Source organism: Nerophis lumbriciformis, linkage group LG32, assembly GCF_033978685.3.
Source record: "Nerophis lumbriciformis linkage group LG32, RoL_Nlum_v2.1, whole genome shotgun sequence".
Taxonomy (NCBI): Eukaryota; Metazoa; Chordata; class Actinopteri; order Syngnathiformes; family Syngnathidae; genus Nerophis; species Nerophis lumbriciformis.
Window position 1 is genome coordinate 2897066 of NC_084579.2, and position 23730 is coordinate 2920795.

At 39.2% G+C, this 23730-nt stretch overlaps 1 protein-coding gene across 1 annotated transcript; it reads right to left on the bottom strand.

The window, feature by feature from the left end:
* Positions 1-5334: 5334 nt before the first annotated feature.
* LOC133574708 (chromobox protein homolog 2-like) lies at positions 5335-22957 on the bottom strand. Its single transcript, XM_061926934.1, has 5 exons — positions 22745-22957; positions 22601-22644; positions 18669-18734; positions 18525-18594; positions 5335-6996 (listed from the first exon to the last, which is right to left on the bottom strand). Exons 1-5 carry the CDS (start codon positions 22808-22810, stop codon positions 5695-5697), a joined length of 1548 nt encoding a protein of 515 aa, XP_061782918.1. The 5' UTR covers positions 22811-22957; the 3' UTR covers positions 5335-5694.
* Positions 22958-23730: the final 773 nt, after the last annotated feature.

Sequence of the window (23730 nt, forward strand, 5' to 3'; positions counted from 1 at the left end):
ATTTTGATTCATTATTTTTTTTTGAGCAATGACAGTTTAAAAATAATCCCACTAAAATTATTAGAGACTCCAAAAAAGTGTTAAAAATAAGTTATACTTTTTTGTTTTTTTAACTTTCACACTGAAATCTCTCGAAAAACTTCAGATCTGTCGGTTATACGTTTTTAACATTTTTTGTTTGTTTTGTGTTTTTTGTCATAGAAAACTTAGGGTTTTTATTATGGTAAACACACAAAACATGCACACACACCAAAAAATATATATATTTCAAAGTGTAATATTTGATGTGAAGTAAATGGAGTCCTCAATAGATCAATAATTCAAAACATTGATTTTGATTCATTATTATTTTTTGAGCAATGACAGTTTAAAAATAATCCCACTAAAATTATTGGAGACTCCAAAAAGTGTTAAAAATAAGTTGTACTTTTTTTTTTTTTTACTTTCACACTGAAATCACTTGAACTTCAGATCTGTCGATTATAAGTTTTTAACATTTTTTGTCTGTTTTGTCGTTTTTGACATAGAAAACTTAGTTTTTTTTAATGGTAAACACACCAAAATGATTCATTATTTTTTTTTGAGCAATGACAGTTTAAAATAATCCCACTAAAATTATTAGAGACTCCAAAAAAAGTGTTAAAAATAAGTTATACTTTTTTTTTTTTTTTTTTAACTTTCACACTGAAATCTCTCGAAAAACTTCAGATCTGTCGGTTATACGTTTTTAACATTTTTTGTTTGTTTTGTGTTTTTTGTCATAGAAAACTTAGGGTTTTTATTATGGTAAACACACAAAACATGCACACACCCCAAAAAAAATATATATTTCAAAGTGTAATATTTGATGTGAAGTAAATGGAGTCTTCAATAGATCAATAATTCAAAACATTGATTTTGATTCATTATTATTTTTTGAGCAATGACAGTTTAAAAATAATCCCACTAAAATTATTAGAGACTCCAAAAAAGTGTTAAAAATAAGTTATACTTTTTTTTTTTTTTTTTAACTTTCACACTGAAATCTCTCGAAAAACTTCAGATCTGTCGGTTATACGTTTTTAACATTTTTTGTTTGTTTTGTGTTTTTTGTCATAGAAAATTTAGGGTTTTTATTATGGTAAACACACACCCCAAAAAAATATATATTTCAAAGTGTAATATTTGATGTGAAGTAAATGGAGTCCTCAATAGATCAATAATTCAAAACATTGATTTTGATTCATTATTATTTTTTGAGCAATGACAGTTTAAAATAATCCCACTAAAATTATTAGAGACTCCAAAAAAGTGTTAAAAATAAATTATACTTTTTTTTTTTTTTTTTTTTTAACTTTCACACTGAAATCTCTCGAAAAACTTCAGATCTGTCGGTTATACGTTTTTAACATTTTTTTGTTTGTTTTATGTTTTTTGTCATAGAAAACTTAGGGTTTTTATTATGGTAAACACACAAAATATGCACACACCCCAAAAAATATATAGACTTCAAAGTGTAATATTTGATGTGAAGTAAATGGAGTCCTCAATAGATCAATAACTCAAAACATTGATTTTGATTCATTATTATTTTTTGAGCAATGACAGTTTAAAAATAATCCCACTAAAATTATTAGAGACTCCAAAAAAGTGTTAAAAATAAGTTATACTTTTTTTCTTTTTTTTTTAACTTTCACACTGAAATCTCTCGAAAAACTTCAGATCTGTCGATTATACGTTTTAAACATTTTTTGTTTGTTTTGTGTTTTTTGTCATAGAAAACTTAAGGGTTTTTATTATGGTAAACACACAAAACATGCACACACACCCAAAAAATATAGATTTCAAAGTGTAATATTTGATGTGAAGTAAATGGAGTCCTCAATAGATCAATAATTCAAAACATTGATTTTGATTCATTATTATTTTTTGAGCAATGACAGTTTAAAATAATCCCACTAAAATTATTAGAGACTCCAAAAAAGTGTTAAAAATAAGTTGTTTTTTTGTTTTTTTTAACTTTCACACTGAAATCTCTCGAAAAACTTCAGATCTGTCGGTTATACGTTTTTAACATTTTTTTGTTTGTTTTGTGTTTTTTGTCATAGAAAACTTAGGGTTTTTATTATGGTAAACACACAAAATATGCACACACCCCAAAAAATATATAGACTTCAAAGTGTAATATTTGATGTGAAGTAAATGGAGTCTTCAATAGATCAATAATTCAAAACATTGATTTTGATTCATTATTATTTTTTGAGCAATGACAGTTTAAAATAATCCCACTAAAATTATTAGAGACTCCAAAAAAGTGTTGAAAATAAGTTATACTTTTTTTTTTTTTTTTTTTTAACTTTCACACTAAAATCTCTCGAAAAACTTCAGATCTGTCGGTTATACGTTTTTAACATTTTTTGTTTGTTTTGTGTTTTTTGTCATAGAAAACTTAGGGTTTTTATTATGGTAAACACACACCCCAAAAAAATATATATTTCAAAGTGTAATATTTGATGTGAAGTAAATGGAGTCCTCAATAGATCAATAATTCAAAACATTGATTTTGATTCATTATTATTTTTTGAGCAATGACAGTTTAAAATAATCCCTCTAAAATTATTGGAGACTCCAAAAGGGTCCCACTCATAAAAGTGTTAAAAATAAGTTGTACTTTTTTTTTTTTTTTACTTTCACACTGAAATCACTTGAACTTCAGATCTGTCGATTATAAGTTTTTAACATTTTTTGTCTGTTTTGTCGTTTTTGACATAGAAAACTTAGGTTTTTTTTTATGGTAAACACACCAAAATGATTCATTATTTTTTGAGCAATGACAGTTTAAAATAATTCCACTAAAATTATTAAATACTCCAAAAAAGTGTTAAAAATAAGTTATACTTTTTTTTTTTTTTTTAACTTTCACACTGAAATCTCTCGAAAAACTTCAGATCTGTCGATTATACGTTTTTAACATTTTTTGTTTGTTTTGTGTTTTTTGTCATAGAAAACTTAGGGTTTTTATTATGGTAAACACACAAAACATGCACACACCCCAAAAAATATATAGATTTCAAAGTGTAATATTTGATGTGAAGTAAATGGAGTCCTCAATAGATCAATAATTCAAAACATTGATTTTGATTCATTATTATTTTTTGAGCAATGACAGTTTAAAATAATCCCACTAAAATTATTAGAGACTCCAAAAAAGTGTTAAAAATAAGTTATACTTTTTTTTCTTTTTTTTTTTACTTTCACACTGAAATCTCTCGAAAAACTTCAGATCCGTCTGTTATACGTTTTTAACATTTTTTGTTTGTTTTTTGTTTTTTGTCATAGAAAACTTAGGGTTTTTATTATGGTAAACACACACCCCAAAAAATATAGATTTCAAAGTGTAATATTTGATGTGAAGTAAATGGAGTCCTCAATAGATCAATAATTCAAAACATTGATTTTGATTCATTATTATTTTTTGAGCAATGACAGTTTAAAATAATCCCTCTAAAATGATTGGAGACTCCAAAAGGGTCCCACTCATAAAAGTGTTAAAAATAAGTTGTACTTTTTTTTTTTTTTTACTTTCACACTGAAATCTCTCGAAAAACTTCAGATCTGTCGATTATACGTTTTTAACATTTTTTGTTTGTTTTGTGTTTTTTGTCATAGAAAACTTAGGGTTTTTATTATGGTAAACACACAAAACATGCACACACCCCAAAAAATATATAGATTTCAAAGTGTAATATTTGATGTGAAGTAAATGGAGTCCTCAATAGATCAATAATTCAAAACATTGATTTTGATTCATTGTTTTTTTTTTGAGCAATGACAGTTTAAAAATAATCCCACTAAAATTATTAGAGACTCCAAAAGGGTCCCACTCATAAAAGTGTTAAAAATAAGTTGTACTTTTTAAAAAAAAATTTTTTTACTTTCACACTGAAATCACTTGAACTTCAGATCTGTCGATTGTAAGTTTTTAACATTTTTTGTCTGTTTTGTCGTTTTTGACATAGAAAACTTAGCTGTTTTTTTTTCATGGTAAACACACCAAAATGATTCACTATTATTTTTTGAGCAATGACAGTTTAAAATAATTCCACTAAAATTATTAAATACTCCAAAAAAGTGTTAAAAATAAGTTATACTTTTTTCTTTTTTTTTTTAACTTTCACACTGAAATCACTTGAACTTCAGATCTGTCGATTATAAGTTTTTAACATTTTTTGTCTATTTTGTCGTTTTTGACATAGAAAACTGATTTTTTTTAATGGTAAACACAAAATGATTCATTGTTTTTTGAGCAATGACAGTTTAAAGACTCCAAAAAAGTGTTTAAAAAAAAAGAAAAAAGTATAACTTATTTTTAACACTTTTTTGGAGTCTTTAATAATTTTAGTGGAATTATTTTAAACTGTCATTGCTCAAAAAATAATGAATCATTTTGGTGTGTTTACCATTAAAAAAAAATCAGTTTTCTATGTCAAAAAGGACAAATCAGACAAAAAATTTTAAAAACTTATAATCGACAGATCTGAAGTTCAAGTGATTTCAGTGTGAAAGTTAAAAAAAAAAAGAAAAAAGTATAACTTATTTTTAACACTTTTTTGGAGTCTCTAATAATTTTAGTGGGATTATTTTAAACTGTCATTGCTCAAAAAATAATAATGAATCATTTTGGTGTGTTTACTATTAAAAAAAAAATCAGTTTCTGTCAAAAACGACAAAACAAACAAAAAATGTTAAAAACGTATAACCGACAGATCTGAAGTTTTTCGAGAGATTTCAGTGTGAAAGTTAAAAAAAAAAAGAAAAAAGTATAACTTATTTTTAACTTTCACACTGAAATCTCTCGAAAAACTTCAGATCTGTCGGTTATACGTTTTTAACATTTTTTGTTTGTTTTGTGTTTTTTGTCATAGAACATTTAGGGTTTTTATTATGGTAAACACACAAAACATGCGCACACACCCCAAAAAAATATATATTTCAAAGTGTAATATTTGATGTGAAGTAAATGGAGTCCTCAATAGATCAATAATTCAAAACATTGATTTTGATTCATTATTATTTTTTGAGCAATGACAGTTTAAAAGAAAAAAAACAGTCTTTGTGTTTTTAGTGAACATTGAAACTTTTTCTCCTGACATTTTACTCGTTTGCTCTTTTATTTCACTTCTTTATGTTTGTTTCTGTAATATTTTTAGAAGGAGCCGCAGACGTTAGAAAAATGAGCCGTCCTGCTTCCCGCCAACAGCGAAACAGCGCCGCCAGCTGGTGACGTCGAGGTAAGCCGCCCACCTTTGGTGAGCAGCAGGTCCTTAAAGAAGCATAAAAGCTAAGTGAAGCATCTTCCTGCGGTTATGATTTATTAAAAGGACATGAATAGAAAGATATGTACAGTATAAATTAAGCGTGTGTATTAAATAAGAAGAGTCCAGGCAGCACCTTTGGTCCAACACAAAAACTACAAATGACATCAAATCAAAAGTCACATTTGAGTTTTGGTCTGGAGGACAAAAAGATGGGAGGAGCGTCCACGGCGAGCTCGCTCGTCTGCTGTGAGGTGTGACGAGGAGCTGAGGCACTGGGGGGGGGAGGGGGCGGAGCCACGCGGCGACGGCCCGTGACTTCCCGTTTCCAACTCGACGCCGTCCGAGATGAAAATTTGGCGTTTGAAAGAGTTCGGGGCTGTCGTGGCGGCCGTCGCCTTCAGGGGTTCCGCGGATTGAAGAAGCCGACGCTGGTGGGCGACTCCTTCACGGTCACCGTGATGAAGTTGGCGGTGACGTCGGTGACGAAGACGTGCTCCAGGAGGCTGCGCGCCGGCCGCCAGTCCGTTTCCGTGTCCGAGGCGGTGGCGGCGTCGCCGAGGCTGGGCCGGCTGTTGCTGGGATACGAGGCGGCGTCCGGTTCCGAGTCGCCGCTGCTGCTGCTCTCGTCCGAGTCGCCCGTGCTGAGCTCGTTCAGGCTGCGGGCGGCTTTGCGCTCCTCCTGCCTGCCGGGCGCCAGCGACACGTCCTTCCTGACCTTCTCGCCGCCGCCGCCGCCCGCGGGCAGGACGTGACGCTGCGCCCCCGCTGATACTCGAGAGTCATTGATCACCACCAGGCTGCCGCTACGCGAGCTGGAGCGCACGGCCACGCCGCTGTTCCCTTGGTGGCCACCGGGTGGCGTCTTCGTGACGCTCTGCAGGTTGAGCGCGCGGAGGCTGAGCGCCTGGCCGGACGCTCGATGCGTCGCCGACGCCTTGGAAAGAGACGACTTGTGCTGGCCCGGCGCCGTGTGACCGCCGTGACGCTCCTGCCTCCTCGGGCTGAGCGGCGAGCGCTGGGCGGCCGCCGGACTTCCCCCGAAGCTCCCGGACAGTTTCAGAGGGGGCGGAGTCGCCTTGAAGCCGTCCCCTCGCCCGCCGCCCGACTCAGAAACGGAGCGCCTCAGCTCAGTCTTGCTTTGTGGCGAGATGCCGGATTTGCTGTGGGAGGGGGACGGCGAGGCGGCGGGCAGGGGGAGGTTCCAAGCGGAGCCCTGAGAGCCGCCTTTGGACGCCTGGGAGAAGGCGGCGCTGTGGGCGGCGGCGGCGGCGGCGGCGGCGGCGGCAGCCTCGTCCCTGCCGGTCCTGCTCAGTCCCGTGTACGTGAAGCTGGCCGGCTGCAGCGGCTTCTTCACCCCCGCCTGACACTCGTCCCGGGAAAGGCGGAGCAGCTGGTGGCGGCTAGGGGGCGGAGCCAGCAGTCTGCTCTTGGCCTGTCTCAGCGCCCTGAGGTCCGGGTGAAGAGGTTTCCTCCCGCGCTTCTTGTGTGGCGGATCCGGCTTGGCCAGCAGGATCTGAGGCCTCTTCTGCGGGACCGGGTGGACCCGCGGGCTGGTCTTCACCTTCTTGTGCTCGCGCTCCTCATCCTCCTCATCTTCCTCCTCCTCCTCCTCCTCCTCCTCATCCTCGGACGACGACGACAGGCCCGAGTAAGAAGACGACGACGAGCGGCTTTCTTTGGCGGCGGGCGGCGTGGGCAGCTGAAGATGACAATGGACTGTTAGCACCAAGATGACAATGGACTGTTAGCACGAAGATGACATCAAGCATGGAGTGATAGTTTAATATCGTATAAACGCATGCTTACCTTAGCTAAAGCTAAATATTACTCAAATCTCGTCCGCCTCAACAAAAACGACCCTAAATTTTTGTTTAGTACAGTAGCATCGCTAACCCAACAAGGGACTCCTCCCAATAGCTCCACCCACTCGGCAGATGACTTTATGAATTTCTTTAATAAGAAAATTGAACTCATTAGAAAGGAGATTAAAGACAACGCATCCCAGCTACAACTGGGTTCTATTAACACAGATACAACTGTATCTACGACGGATACTGCAATACAAAATAGTCTCTCTCTTTTTGATGAAATAACATTAGAGGAACTATTACGGCGTGTAAGTGGGATAAAACAAACAACATGTTTACTTGACCCACTTCCTGGGAAACTTATCAAGGAGCTTTTTGTATTATTAGGTCCATCAGTGCTAAATATTATAAACTTATCACTTTCCTCTGGCACTGTTCCCCTAGCATTCAAGAAAGCGGTTATTCATCCTCTGCTCAAAAGACCTAACCTTGATCCTGACCTCATGGTTCACAGGTCCGGTGGCCATGGATGAAGTGCTAGCTGTCCAGAGTCGGGACCCGGGGTGGACCGCTCGCCTGTGCATCGGCTGGGAACATCTCTGCGCTGCTGACCCGTCTCCGCTCGGGATGGTGTCCTGCTGGCCCCACTATGGACTGGACTCTTACTATTATGTTAGATCCACTATGGACTGGACTCTCACAATATTATGTCAGACCCACTCGACATCCATTGCTTTCGGTCTCCCCTAGAGGGGCGGGTTACCCACATATGCGGTCCTCTCCAAGGTTTCTCATAGTCATTCACATCGACGTCCCACTGGGGTGAGTTTTTCCTTGCCCTTATGTGGGCTTTGTACCGAGGATGTCGTTGTGGCTTGTGCAGCCCTTTGAGACACTTGTGATTTAGGGCTATATAAATAAACATTGATTGATGATTGATTGAATGGACTGTTAGCACGAAGACGACAATGGACTGTTAGCACGAAGAAGACAATGGACTGTTAGCACAAAGATGACAATGGACTGTTAGCACGAAGACGACAATGGACTGTTAGCACGAAGACAACAATGGACTGTTAGCACGGAGACGACAATGGACTGTTAGCACCAAGATGACAATGGACTGTTAGCACCAAGATGACAATGGACTGTTAGCACGAAGATGACAATGGACTGTTAGCACGAAGATGACAATGGACTGTTAGCACGAAGACGACAATGGACTGTTAGCACGAAGACGACAATGGACTGTTAGCACGAAGACGACAATGGACTGTTAGCACCAAGATGACAATGGACTGTTAGCACCAAGATGACAATGGACTGTTAGCACGAAGACGACAATGGACTGTTAGCACGAAGACGACAATGGACTGTTAGCACGAAGACGACAATGACTGTTAGCACGAAGACGACAATGGACTGTTAGCACGAAGATGACAATGGACTGTTAGCACGAAGATGACAATGGACTGTTAGCACGAAGATGACAATGGACTGTTAGCACGAAGATGACAATGGACTGTTAGCACGAAGATGACAATGGACTGTTAGCACGAAGATGACAATGGACTGTTAGCACGAAGAAGACAATGGACTGTTAGCACCAAGATGACAATGGACTGTTAGCACGAAGATGACAATGGACTGTTAGCACGAAGATGACAATGGACTGTTAGCACGAAGATGACAATGGACTGTTAGCACAAAGATGACAATGGACTGTTAGCACGAAGATGACAATGGACTGTTAGCACCAAGATGACAATGGACTGTTAGCACCAAGATGACAATGGACTGTTAGCACCAAGATGACAATGGACTGTTAGCACCAAGATGACAATGGACTGTTAGCACCAAGATGACAATGGACTGTTAGCACGAAGACGACAATGGACTGTTAGCACGAAGACGACAATGGACTGTTAGCACGAAGACGACAATGACTGTTAGCACGAAGACGACAATGGACTGTTAGCACGAAGATGACAATGGACTGTTAGCACGAAGATGACAATGGACTGTTAGCACGAAGATGACAATGGACTGTTAGCACGAAGATGACAATGGACTGTTAGCACGAAGATGACAATGGACTGTTAGCACGAAGATGACAATGGACTGTTAGCACGAAGAAGACAATGGACTGTTAGCACCAAGATGACAATGGACTGTTAGCACCAAGATGACAATGGACTGTTAGCACGAAGATGACAATGGACTGTTAGCACGAAGATGACAATGGACTGTTAGCACAAAGATGACAATGGACTGTTAGCACGAAGATGACAATGGACTGTTAGCACCAAGATGACAATGGACTGTTAGCACCAAGATGACAATGGACTGTTAGCACCAAGATGACAATGGACTGTTAGCACAAAGACGACAAGGGACTGTTAGCACGAAGATGACAATGGACTGTTAGCACCAAGATGACAATGGACTGTTAGCACGAAGAAGACAATGGACTGTTAGCACGAAGATGACAATGGACTGTTAGCACGAAGAAGACAATGGACTGTTAGCACGAAGATGACAATGGACTGTTAGCACGAAGACGACAATGGACTGTTAGCACCAAGATGACAATGGACTGTTAGCACCAAGATGACAATGGACTGTTAGCACCAAGATGACAATGGACTGTTAGCACGAAGAAGACAATGGACTGTTAGCACCAAGATGACAATGGACTGTTAGCACGAAGATGACAATGGACTGTTAGCACGAAGACGAGAATGGACTGTTAGCACGAAGATGACAATGGACTGTTAGCACGAAGATGACAATGGACTGTTAGCACGAAGATGACAATGGACTGTTAGCACGAAGATGACAATGGACTGTTAGCACCAAGATGACAATGGACTGTTAGCACGAAGACGACAATGGACTGTTAGCACAAAGATGATAATGGACTGTTAGCACGAAGACGACAATGAACTGTTAGCACGAAGATGACAATGGACTGTTAGCACGAAGACGACAATGGACTGTTAGCACGAAGATGACAATGACTGTTAGCACGAAGACGACAATGGACTGTTAGCACGAAGATGACAATGGACTGTTAGCACGAAGATGACAATGGACTGTTAGCACGAAGATGACAATGGACTGTTAGCACGAAGATGACAATGGACTGTTAGCACGAAGATGACAATGGACTGTTAGCACGAAGAAGACAATGGACTGTTAGCACCAAGATGACAATGGACTGTTAGCACCAAGATGACAATGGACTGTTAGCACGAAGATGACAATGGACTGTTAGCACGAAGATGACAATGGACTGTTAGCACAAAGATGACAATGGACTGTTAGCACGAAGATGACAATGGACTGTTAGCACCAAGATGACAATGGACTGTTAGCACCAAGATGACAATGGACTGTTAGCACCAAGATGACAATGGACTGTTAGCACAAAGACGACAAGGGACTGTTAGCACGAAGATGACAATGGACTGTTAGCACCAAGATGACAATGGACTGTTAGCACGAAGAAGACAATGGACTGTTAGCACGAAGATGACAATGGACTGTTAGCACGAAGAAGACAATGGACTGTTAGCACGAAGATGACAATGGACTGTTAGCACGAAGACGACAATGGACTGTTAGCACCAAGATGACAATGGACTGTTAGCACCAAGATGACAATGGACTGTTAGCACCAAGATGACAATGGACTGTTAGCACGAAGAAGACAATGGACTGTTAGCACCAAGATGACAATGGACTGTTAGCACGAAGATGACAATGGACTGTTAGCACGAAGACGAGAATGGACTGTTAGCACGAAGATGACAATGGACTGTTAGCACGAAGATGACAATGGACTGTTAGCACGAAGATGACAATGGACTGTTAGCACGAAGATGACAATGGACTGTTAGCACGAAGATGACAATGGACTGTTAGCACCAAGATGACAATGGACTGTTAGCACGAAGACGACAATGGACTGTTAGCACAAAGATGATAATGGACTGTTAGCACGAAGACGACAATGAACTGTTAGCACGAAGACGACAATGGACTGTTAGCACGAAGACGACAATGGACTGTTAGCACGACACAGTCAACGTCCACCTGAGAAGCTAAACATGTGCAAACGCTTCATTCGGCCATTTTGTGTCACGCCTGAGGGACAAAAAGCAGGTTGAGGAGGCGGAGCCTATCCCCGTCACTTTTTAGCACATTTCTTTTCTGGCTTTTTCCTCCATTTCGCTAACTGGACGTGAGCAGCGTGGAAAGAAGGAGGTCAAAAAAGTGCGGAAGATTTAACTTCGGACCACTTACGTTTTCATTGTGATGAGACCAGACTGATCTGGGAAAATATGCCAAAGCAGACCTATTTCACAGCGGAGGAGCGCTACTCTCATTCAGTGGCGCCTCTTCCACATACACCACCCCCAATCCTTACCATTCCCCCCCACCCCCGTTTGCTCCTTTCTAGTCAGTGCCTGACGTTAACGTAAGTGGAGTTTACTTCTTAAATGTTTATTATTGTAGCAATATGGTTCTTAAAGTTAAGAGTTTTTGTGATTTCTGTACATTTGTGAGGGCACCAAAGAAGCATGCACAGGACAGTTCAGCTTGTCGTTGTTGTTTTGGCTTGTACAAGATTAAATATAAAGTTGATGCATCATTCGTTATCTTTGTTTGATAAACAGTTCTGTATAGTAAGAGTCAGTGACATGCAGTCACTGGAGGCAGGTGAGGCGGGGCCTCACCTGCCATCATGGAAAGAAAAAAAATGTAAAAAGAAAAAATATATATTAAATTGTTATATGTATCCAGTGATTATACTATAAAGTTATTTTCCATTTAACTTCACCAGTCTTAGATTATTTTTATTTAAAATCGCTGAATGTTCACATTTGCCGTTCAAATACTGAGAAGAGACGGTGCGGTGAACAGCAGCCAGTTGAGGCACGTCACTCAGTGCCTCAACATGGATTGCGCAATGACTCGGCTAACTGCTGGCCTGCTGTGCAGTGAGACCGTATTGCTATATGAATTATATTATACATTTCCATAGTTTAGTTAGCTGAGGTATATAATGTACAGTGTATTTCGTCAACAACTGTATGTGTGTAACGTATTTCTAGTGCTGAGCGATCATAAAACGGCTGCAGTAATCCCGCCTCCTGCACCCCCGCCGTAGAAAGCAGCCCCTGACGGGAGTGTTATATCAACTAAAGCCCACACTTAAACTTTCCACGTGCAAGATTGAATCTATTTTAAAAAAGTTATTTCATAAAAACAATAATGTTGGTGTTGGAGGAGTTGTGAATGACTGCAGGGCCACAACATTAGGTTTTTTCATTCACAACTCCTCCAACACGAACATTATTGTTTTTGCACTTTTTGACTTCTTATTAAATAACTTTTGTAACCTATTTTCATGGGCTTTCCTCTTTGTGATGTTAAGTTCCTGTTATGCGCTGTTATACAGTATATGCCTTGAGCTCTTATTTTGAAGGCGCTAAGAGCGGAAGTGACGACACGTTGGAGTGGAGCGGAAGTTTTTGAAAGAAGGTAAATAAAGTGGTCCTCCGTGTTTGTTATTTTGTAGTTTCATACAGTATAGGCCACATTTATAAACCCTCGGTTACACTTTTTTAAATAGATTCAATCTTGCACGTGGAAAGTTGAAGTGAGGGCTTTAGTTGATATAACACTCCCGTCAGGGGCTGCATTAATCCGGCACAACAGCGGCGCATGGACTTCATTTATAAGTAAAGGTAAGACCATAAAAACGTTTTTTTTTATTAAATGTGCTTTTTTGTGTCCTCTGCATTTGACCCATCCCCTTGATCACCCCCTGGGAGGTGAGGGGAGCAGTGGGCAGCAGCGGCGCCGCGCCCGGGAATCATTTTTGGTGATTTAACCCCCAATTCCAAGCCTTGATGCTGAGTGCCAAGCAGGGAAGAATGCTGGTATGAGCTTTTAAACATAACCCGTTAACTGCTGCCAATCAAATGGTGAATAAGATACTCTTTAGGGTTCATATGTTTGTAAATCTGACTGTGATGAAGTCAGTGCCTCACCAGCCATCAACCTCACCGCACGTCACTGGTAAGAGTGTGTCTCTTTGGGCACCTTATGATTTGATACGATTCCTTGGGTGACGATTCGATTGAGAATCGATTCTCGATTCAAACCGACTTCCACAAAGTATTATGTGTTTTTTTTACACCAAATTTCATCTATTTATTAATATTATTCATTTTCCAGATTTTGGCGCGTTCTACCTTCCACATTTTTCATCCGATTCATACCGTTACTACTTCAAAAGATTCAGCCTGTTCAGGAATTGTGTGCTCTACTGCAACCATTTAAAAAAACAATTCCCAAATTTCCCATAACACCTAGTTTTTTTTCCAATTCTCCCCATTCATAATGAATTTTCAAACTTCCACAATTCCCACATTTTTCAGTCTATTCAAAGCATTCCAACATCAACACATTCCGACTCATCTTGGACATTCAAACTAACACTTTCCCAAGTTCCAAACCAAATTCCAGTTTTCCTGGAAATTCAAACTGTTCAACATTCAAACTACATTCTGTCAGCATTGGAGCATTCACACACAATTCCTCATCTAGTTTGTTAGAACAATTACAACTTTTTTTTTTAACTGGTTAGAAAAGCTTGTTTTGGTTGCATAGAGTCGGCCTAAAAAAGGTCTTTTTAACAATTGTTTCTCATTAAAACATTTTTTTAATAGTTTAGAAATCAATTTTTGAAAATTATGAATCGATTTAGAATCGCGATTCTGATGTGAATCGATTTTTTTGTGCACCCCTACTCGATATCACTATATTGTGTTGAAAGTGTACAAACCTTCACTAAAATAGGGACTGGAACCAATTATTCATATTCAGAGGTGGGTAGTAACGCGCTACATTTACTCCGTTACATCTACCGTATTTTCCGCACTATAAGGCGCACCTAAAAACCACAAATTTTCTCAAAAGCTGACAGTGCGCCTTATAACCCGGTGCGCTTTATATATGGATTAATATTAAGATTCATTTTCATAAAGTTTCGGTCTCGTAACTACGGTAAAACAGCCGCCATCTTTTTTCCCGGTAGAACAGGAAGCGCTTCTTCTTCTACGCAAGCAACCGCCAAGGTAAGCACCCGCCCCCATAGAACAGGAAGCGCTTCTTCTTCTACTGTAAGCAACCACCCGCCCGCGTAGAAGAAGAAAAAGCGCGCGGATATTACCGTACGGTACGTTTCATTTCCTTTGTGTGTTTACATCTGTAAAGACCACAAAATGGCTCCTACTAAACGACAGGGATCCGGTTCATGAAAAGACGCAATCTCTCCATCCGCACACGGATTACTATTTCACAGCAACTGATATTCCTGTGAACCGCACTGTGGATACAACGGGAGCACGTACGGTGAATATTCGCACCACAGGGAATGAGAAGTCATCCTTCACTGTGGTTCTAGCTTGCCATGCTAATGGCCAGAAACTTCCACCCATGGTGATATTCAAAAGGAAGACCTTGCCAAAAGAGACCTTTCCAGCCGGCGTCATCATAAAAGCTAACTCGAAGGGATGGATGAAGAAAAGATGAGCGAGTGGTTAAGGTAAGTTTAAGTTTACGCGAAGAGGCCGGGTGGCTTTTTTCACACAGCTCCGTCCATGTTGATATACGACTCCATGCGCGCCCACATCACGCTGGTTTTAATATATTATTAAAGTTTGACTGACCTATTTGACTGTTTTTTTGACATTCCTTTAGCGCAGTTAGATGCGGCTTACAACACGGGGCGGCTTATAGGTGGACAAAGTTTTGAAATATGCCGTTCATTGAAGGCGCGGCTTATAACCCAGGGCGGCTTATGGTGCGGAAAATACGGTACTTGAGTAACTTTTGGGATAAATTGTACTTCTAAGAGTAGTTTTAATGCAACATACTTTTACTTTTACTTGAGTATATTTATAGAGAAGAAACGCTACTTTTACTCCGCTACTTTTATCTACATTCAGCTCGCTACTCGCTACTAATTTTTATCGATCTGTTAATGCACGCTTTGTTTGTTTTGGTCTGTCAGACAGACCTTCAAAGTGCCTGCCTTACTGGTGACGTTTCACTTCGTTCCACCAAACAGATGCAGTCACTGGTGACGTTGGACCAATCAAACAGAGCCAGGCGGTCACATGACCTGACTTAAACAAGTTGAAAAACTTATTGGGGTGTTACCATTTAGTGGTCAATTGTACGGAATATGTACTGTACTGTGCAATCTACTAATAAAAGTTCCAATCGATCAATCAAAAGTGTGAAGGAAAAAAAGACCCTTTTTTATTTCAACCTTACATCCCGTCAAAAGCCTAAAGACTGACTGCACAGTTCCTGTCTTCACAATAAAAGTGCCGCTCCATCGCGCCTGCTCTTTCAAAACAAGAGTCTCCGAAAGCCAGCGCAAACAAGCTAGCAAGCGACGGAGTTTGCCGCCAATGTATTTCTTGTAAAGTGTATAAAAACGAATATGGAAGCTGGACAAATAAGAAGCCAAAAACCAACCACTTTCATGTGGTATTAGACCAGGGGTCGGCAACCCGCGTCTCTAGAGCCGCATGCGGCTCTTTAGCGCCGCCCTAGTGGCTCTCTGGAGCTTTTTCAAAAATGTATGAAAAATGGAAAAAGTTGAGGGGAAAAAAAAAAAATTTTTTGTTTTAATATGGTTTCTGTAGGAGGACAAACATGACACAAACCTCCCTAATTGTTATAAAGCACACTGTTTATATTAAACATGCTTCACTGATTAGAGTATTTGGCGAGCGCCGTTTTGTCCTACTAATTTTGGCGGTCCTTGAACTCACCTTAGTTTGTTTACATGTATAACTTTCTAGGATGTGTTTTATGCCACTTCTTTTTCTGTCTCATTTTGTCCACCAAACTTTTAACGTTGTGCATGAATCCACAAAGGTGAGTTTTGTTGATGTTATTGACTTGTGTGGAGTGCTAATCAGACATATTTGGTCACTGCATGACTGCGAGCTAATCGATGCTAACATGCTATTTAGGCTAGCTATATGTACATATTGCATCATTATGCCTCAATTGTAGCTATATTTGAGCTCATTTAGTTTCCTTTAAGTCATATTAATTCAATTCATATCTCATGACACACTATCTGTATGTAATATGGCCTTTAATTTTTTGCGGCTCCAGACAGATTTGTTTTTGTATTTTTGGTCCAATATGGCTCTTTCAACATTTTGGGTTGCCGACCCCTGTATTAGACAGAAAGGAATAACTTTTTTTCTCCTCCATTTGAAAACGTGGACGTTATCATCACTACTGTCTGATTACAATCAATGCAAGTCATCAGAATCAGGTAATACACCAACTTATATTCTTGTTTTCATGAAAGAAAGGAATCTATATGTGTTAAACATGCATGTATATTCATTAAAACACCTTTAACATGTAAACAAAAACGGCAAAATAAATAAATATAAATTATATACTGTATATATCAATGTATATATATATATATATGTGTATATATATATATATATATAGAGATGAAATAGTCTTGTGATTTTTTTTCCCCCACACATACATATATATATATATATATATATGTGTGTGTGTATATATATATATATATATATGTATATATGTATATATATATATATATATATATATATATATATATATATATATATATATATATATATATGTATGTGTGGGAAAAAAAAAATCACAAGACTACTTCATCTCTACAGGCCTGTTTCATGAGGGGGGGTACCCTCAATCATCAGGAGATTTTAATGGGAGCATTCACATACCATGGTTTATATAGGGCACAGAGTGGGTGGGTACAGGCTGGCGTAGGGGCGTGGTGATTGGCTCATGTGTTACCTAGGAGGTGTTTCCGTCTGTGGCGGCATGCTGTTACAATTTCGCTGCGCTTGTTGAGGGATGACAGGTCTGGACGGTAAATAATAAACAGTTTCTCTTTCAAGCATAGGTTGCATCTTTTATTACCGCTATTGTAAGGTGTGCTGGATGCAAGAATTTGCCATGTTATTAAATATTCAACATTATTGTCTTTGAGGTCCCAAATGTGTTTGCTGAGTTCTGTGGTATTCCGCAGGTTTTGGTTCCTGAAAGAAGCCTTGTGATTGTTCCATCTGGTTTTGAATTCTCCCTCGGTTAATCCTACATATGTGTCGGATGTGTTAATGTCCTTGCGTATTACCTTAGATTGGTAGACAACTGATGTTTGTAAGCACCCCCCGTTGAGAGGGCAATCAGGTTTCTTTCGACAGTTACAGCCTTTGTTGGTTTTGGAGTCGCTCTGTCCGGGGGCCGACGGCTCATTTGAAATTTTTTTGTTGTGGTTTGAGATGATTTGTCGTATATTGTTCATACAGCTGTAGCTCAATTTAATGTTGTTCTTGTTGAATACTTTTCTTAGGGTGTTGTCTTTGGGAAAGTGTTTGTCAATCAGATTGAGGAATTTGTGTCCAATGTTAGTTGAGACGTTTTTGCTGTATGGGGGGTTGTACCAGATGATGTCGTTTCGTTTTCTGTTCTTTTTTGGCTGGTTTCCTGGCGTGGGTTCATAGGTGAGGGTGAAATTGTATCCGCTTTCATCAAGGGCTTTTTGGTACGGGGGGGTTGCTTGGTCAAATTCAGCTTTGCTAGATGACAGCATCGATAGCCTTTTATTAATTCCGGTAGGTATTCTTTTCGTGGTGGTGGGTGGGTGGTTGCTGTCATGGTGCACGTATTGGAGTGTTGTGTTGGGTTTCGTGAATGGTTGGTAGCTGTTATTTCTCAGGTTGAAAGTGACGTCAAGGAAGTTGACGGTTTGCTTGTTGGCTTCAATCGTGATCCGTAGGCCGTTCTCTTTGAAAATTTGGCATATGCGCTTCTTGGTATTCTCGCTGCTCCTTGGCGAGGCGCGACACATATATATATATATATATATATATATATATATATATATATATATATATATATATATATATATATATATATATATATATATATGTGTGTATATGTTACTCATCAGTTACTCAGTACTTGAGTAGTTTTTTCACAACATACTTTTTACTTTTACTCAAGTAAATATTTGGGTGACTACTCCTTACTTTTACTTGAGTAATAAATCTCTAAAGTAACAGTACTCTTACTTGAGTACAATTTCTGGCTACTCTACCCACCTCTGTTCATATTTACTTTGTTTCTTACATAGAAATTTGCTTCGCTTTACAAACGTTTTGATTTACGAACCCCGTTTTGGAACCAAAACAGCTTCCACTGTTTTGTAGCGCCCCCATGTGGTTGGGAGTAGAACTAGCAATGATTTCACCAATGCTCAATAATCAGACAAACTCTTAAAAGGAAGGTGGAGAGAAACTACCGGGGTCTTGCGTGGACGTCCTCTCGGCCTCTTCCCTTTCTTCTGGAACAAAAGTTCCCGCTCTTGTTCCCTAACGCGACACAAATAAAAAAGAAACGTTCAAGCACAGATGGAGAATGTATTTATTGAAAGAAGAAAACTCACCGCTTGTTGAACGCCGCCAATAACCTCGGGTCCAAAATGTTCTCCTCTGGCTCCCAACTGTTGTGCCTGAAAAGGCATCAGAAGACTTCGTCAGTGCTGGCGCGCTAATGACGAGGACCACGACAAACTGATTGATTGGCAGCTGCCGTGCAAAAAGTACCATGTCCACTAACACTTTTATGTTTATTTAAAAGGTGAATATTAATGAGATTTAAGACAGAGGGGTCTAAACTTTTCACCCTGAAAAACCAAAGCATGTTGATATTTTTCATTTCCAACACCAATACAATACTTATTGTGACCATTAGGGAATTTTGGTCAACCTTAAAAGGTCCCGAGGACCCAAAAGGGTCTCGGTCATTAAAGAGTTAAAAAGTAGGATATGTTTGTTTTTTTACTTTATATGCAAAAATATCTATTGATCAACTTCAGATGAATCCATTGACATCATTTTTTATGGCAATTTTTTCCCTTTAAAAAATGTTCACCCAATGCGAACCGATCCAGTGAGAGCTGAAGATCCTGGCCACATGAAGCCATCTGGACTAGGGATGTCCCGATCCAGGTTTTTGCACTTCCGATCCGATACCGATATTGTTTTTGCACTTCCGATCCGATACCGATACTGACCGATACTGGCCTATCCGAGCATGTATTAAAGTTTAAAGTTATTTAGCCTACTTAGTTGTCAGAATCATGTTGAAAAGGGTTTTAGTACTCTTGATAACAACTAGCCAGCTGAATTAGGGGAGTTTGAATAATACACAATGGTTGGTAACAAGAAACTGACCTGTTTATTCAAGGATAAACACAAAATAAGACAAAATTATAATACATGACAAACAGAAATGGCATCATTGAACTAGGGCTGGGCGATATGGCCTTTTTTTAATATTGCCATATTTTAAGGCCATATTGCGATACACGATATATATCTCGATATTTTGCCTTAGCCTTGAATGAACACTTGATGCATATAATCACAGCAGTATGATGATTCTATGTGTTTTGATTGATTGATTGAGACTTTTATTAGTAGGTTGCACAGTGAAGTACATATTCCGTACAATTGACCACTAAATGGTAACACCCCAATAAGTTTTTCCACTTGTTTAAGTCGGGGTCCACTTAAATTGATTCATGATACAGATATATACTATCAGATATATACTATCATCATAATACAGTCATCACACAAGATAATCACTTTGAATTATTTACATTATTTATAATCCAGGGTGTGGAGGGGGGCGCCGGATGTAAGTGTCAAAAAGACAGCCAAAAGAGTTTGATATGAGAATAAATCTAAAGTTAAAATATAGGGTAGAAATGCACCCATTTGCAGGAAATGTAGTCTTGATTTTCAAAATGTTCTTTCAAGGCTTGCATGTCTACATTAAAACATTTTTCTTCATACTGCATTAATATATGCTACTTTTAAACTTTCATGCAGAGAAGGAAATCACAACTAAAAAAAATCACAAATTTTTTACATACGGTGTTGATGTGGAAATGTTTGCCTCGGCATTTTGATGGTGTGGACGTGTGGCACGGAATGGAGATAAGCGTCTCGACGGACGTCACAATATTTGAACAATGATGACGAAAACTGTTTTCTCCGTCGTGTCCGTGTGTCGGAAATTGTTATGCGCTTGTTTTTTTATTTGATTTTGTGCATGGCATAGATTTGCCGTGCGCAGAGGACGCTTGAGCAGGCGCGCACCTTAGCGGCTGCGCTAGCATCACAGCTAACGTTAGCCATGCTGCTACCTCTCTGCTGGGAGAGGACGTATACAGGTAAAAGCCAGTAAATTAGAATATTTTGAAAAACTTGATTTATTTCAGTAATTGCATTCAAAAGGTGTAACTTGTACATTATATTTATTCATTGCACACAGACTGATGCATTCAAATGTTTATTTCATTTAATTTTGATGATTTGAAGTGGCAACAAATGAAAATCCAAAATTCCGTGTGTCACAAAATTAGAATATTACTTAAGGCTAATACAAAAAAGGGATTTTTAGAAATGTTGGCCAACTGAAAAGTATGAAAATGAAAAATATGAGCATGTACAATACTCAATACTTGGTTGGAGCTCCTTTTGCCTCAATTACTGCGTTAATGCGGCGTGGCATGGAGTCCATGAGTTTCTGGCACTGCTCAGGTGTTATGAGAGCCCAGGTTGCTCTGATAGTGGCCTTCAACTCTTCTGCGTTTTTGGGTCTGGCATTCTGCATCTTCCTTTTCACAATACCCCACAGATTTTCTATGGGGCTAAGGTCAGGGGAGTTGGCGGGCCAATTTAGAACAGAAATACCATGGTCCGTAAACCAGGCACGGGTAGATTTTGCGCTGTGTGCAGGCGCCAAGTCCTGTTGGAACTTGAAATCTCCATCTCCATAGAGCAGGTCAGCAGCAGGAAGCATGAAGTGCTCTAAAACTTGCTGGTAGACGGCTGCGTTGACCCTGGATCTCAGGAAACAGAGTGGACCGACACCAGCAGATGACATGGCACCCCAAACCATCACTGATGGTGGAAACTTTACACTAGACTTCAGGCAACGTGGATCCTGTGCCTCTCCTGTCTTCCTCCAGACTCTGGGACCTCGATTTCCAAAGGAAATGCAAAATTTGCTTTCGTCAGAAAACATGACTTTGGACCACTCAGCAGCAGTCCAGCTCTTTTTTTCCTTAGCCCAGGTGAGACGCTTTTCGCGCTGTTTCTTGGTCAACAGTGGCTTGACACGAGGTATGCGGCAGTTGAAACCCATGTCTTTCAAGCGTCTCTTGGTGGTGGATCTTGAAGCACTGACTCCAGCAGCTGTCCACTCCTTCTGAATCTCCCCCACATTTTTGAATGGGTTTTTTTTCACAATCTTGACCAGGGCGCGGTGATCCCTATCGCTTGTACACTTTTTCTGACCACAGTTTTTCCTTCCCTTTGCCTCTCCATTAATGTGTTTGGACACAGAGCTCTGGGAACAGCCAGCCTCTTCAGCAATAACCTTTTGTGTCTTTCCCTCCTTGTGCAATGTGTCGATGGTTGCCTTTTGGACAGCTGTCAAATCTGAAGTCTTCCCCATGTTTGTGTAGGCTTCAGAACTGGACTGAGAGACCATTTAAAGCCCTTTGCAGGTGTTTTGAGTTAATCAGCTGATTAGTTTGTGGCACCAGGTGTCTTCAAAATTTAACCCTTACACTATATTCTCATTTTGTGACACACGGAATTTTGGATTTTCATTTGTTGCCACTTCAAATCATCAAAATCAAATGAAATAAACATTTGAATGCATCAGTCTGTGTGCAATGAATAAATATAATGTACAAGTTACACCTTTTGAATGCAATTACTGAAATAAATCAAGTTTTTCAAAATATTCAAATTTACTGGCTTTTACCTGTATATGGTGTATCGCGATATGGCCTAAAAATATCGAGATATTAACCCTAACCTGAATAGACCTTACACACAAACCAAATATGTAAATATGTAAATACTTGCAAGTCAGCAAGAAAAAAAAAGTAGACATAGAATATATTCAGTGTTGTATTTACTGCACCAGCTAAACAACAATCACGTAAAAGGAAGACATTAAAACGTCCTTGGTCCTCATTTAGTAGGAAGAGATTAAAGAAAGGAAGTGTTATTAAAATGACATTAGCATCATTAGCAGCTATGAAAACAGCTAAGAGAGCAAACGACGAGCTTTTTGTGTCTGCTTTGTGAGCCAAAGTGAGGCCAAGGTAGAACACTGATCGTCAGGAAAGCTCATGTTATTGTTGTTGTTTGCAAGGTTATTGTTATTGTTTGCACACGCCGCGCCTGCTAGCTTGATGAGAGCGTGCGCGCGCCCGCGCTGATGTGTGTGTGCGTGCGTGCGCGTCTCAGTTTAGCCTCGGCGGCTAACCGAGGAAGGCTAGCGACTTACTTGGACGACCACCCGCTCCACTTGATGAGATACTCCAACTTCCCCTGGGGAAATAGCGCACAAGCGGTCAGAGTCAAAGCGGGGGGGGAGAGTTAAAGGGCGGCCAGGGTTGGCACGGAGCGCCCCCCGCGGGGATTTTCTCACCTTTCTCGGCCGTTTGTTGAGGATGCATTCGGCATCAAATACCTGGCCCACTGTGACCCCCTCCATTGCTCGCAGCACCACGCGCCTTTTTGTCCCGACGCGGACCCCGTAGGGGCTTTCACTCAACACCTAAACACGATCAGCGATCATTTTTAGTCACTTTTGATTACTACAACCTCTACCATAATGACCAGTGCATGTTTTACTCATTGAATCTTATTTTTATGAATGGAAATTGAAAAACAAAAACGGTCCGTTCATTTTATTTCCAGGTCTCAAACACAAATCAAAAAACTAAGGGCCGTTTTTTAAATTTTTACTATAAATGGCAGATTTTAAAACCAACAAAAAATGTCATTAAAATAATGTTTGTGCTGTTTTCCTTTATGGGTTTTTATTTTTCCAGATAAACACAAAAATACAATTAATGTTCATCCAAAATGCAAAAAATGCGTGTTTATCTGTACGATGACAAATTGAACCGGAAGCAGGTCTGTGTACCTTCCGTTTATTCTATTTCCAATTCTTAAATGCAAATCAAGTGTAAACTTCTTCTCACTCGTTTTCAAATATGTAAAAAAAAACAACAACAGAAAGTCCATTGCTCATTTTGTTTATTTTTTTTCGTTTTTTATTCTCCATTGTTTTTATTTTGTTATAATGGCTGTTAAGGCTAAAACTGGACAATCATGCATTACATACTATACATTACCTTTTGCACTATATTAATTCATATTATGTGTTGTCAACTTTGTACTTTTTTTTTTAATTTGTTTATGTCATTGCCTGAAAGAAATAAATAAATGGGAAAAAAAGATTAAAAAAAATAAGGCTATAGCTCTGTATTGGATCAGGCTTGCTCTTGTTTTTTTTTCTTCTCACTCGTTTTCAAATATGTAAAAAAAAAACAACAACAGAAAGTCCATTGCTCATTTTGTTTAATTTTTTTCGTTTTTTTATTCTCCATTGTTTTTATTTTGTTATAA

Excerpts from the sequence above, each read along its gene's own strand:
- LOC133574708 (XM_061926934.1), bottom strand. The coding sequence starts at position 22,810 with ATGGAGGGGGTCACAGTGGGCCAGGTATTTGATGCCGAATGCATCCTC. Across the intron at positions 22,645-22,744 it reads TCAACAAACGGCCGAGAAAG|GGGAAGTTGGAGTATCTCAT; the intron begins GTGAGAAAATCC and ends CTATTTCCCCAG. Across the intron at positions 6,997-18,524 it reads GACGTCCACGCAAGACCCCG|CTGCCCACGCCGCCCGCCGC; the intron begins GTAGTTTCTCTC and ends TGTCATCTTCAG.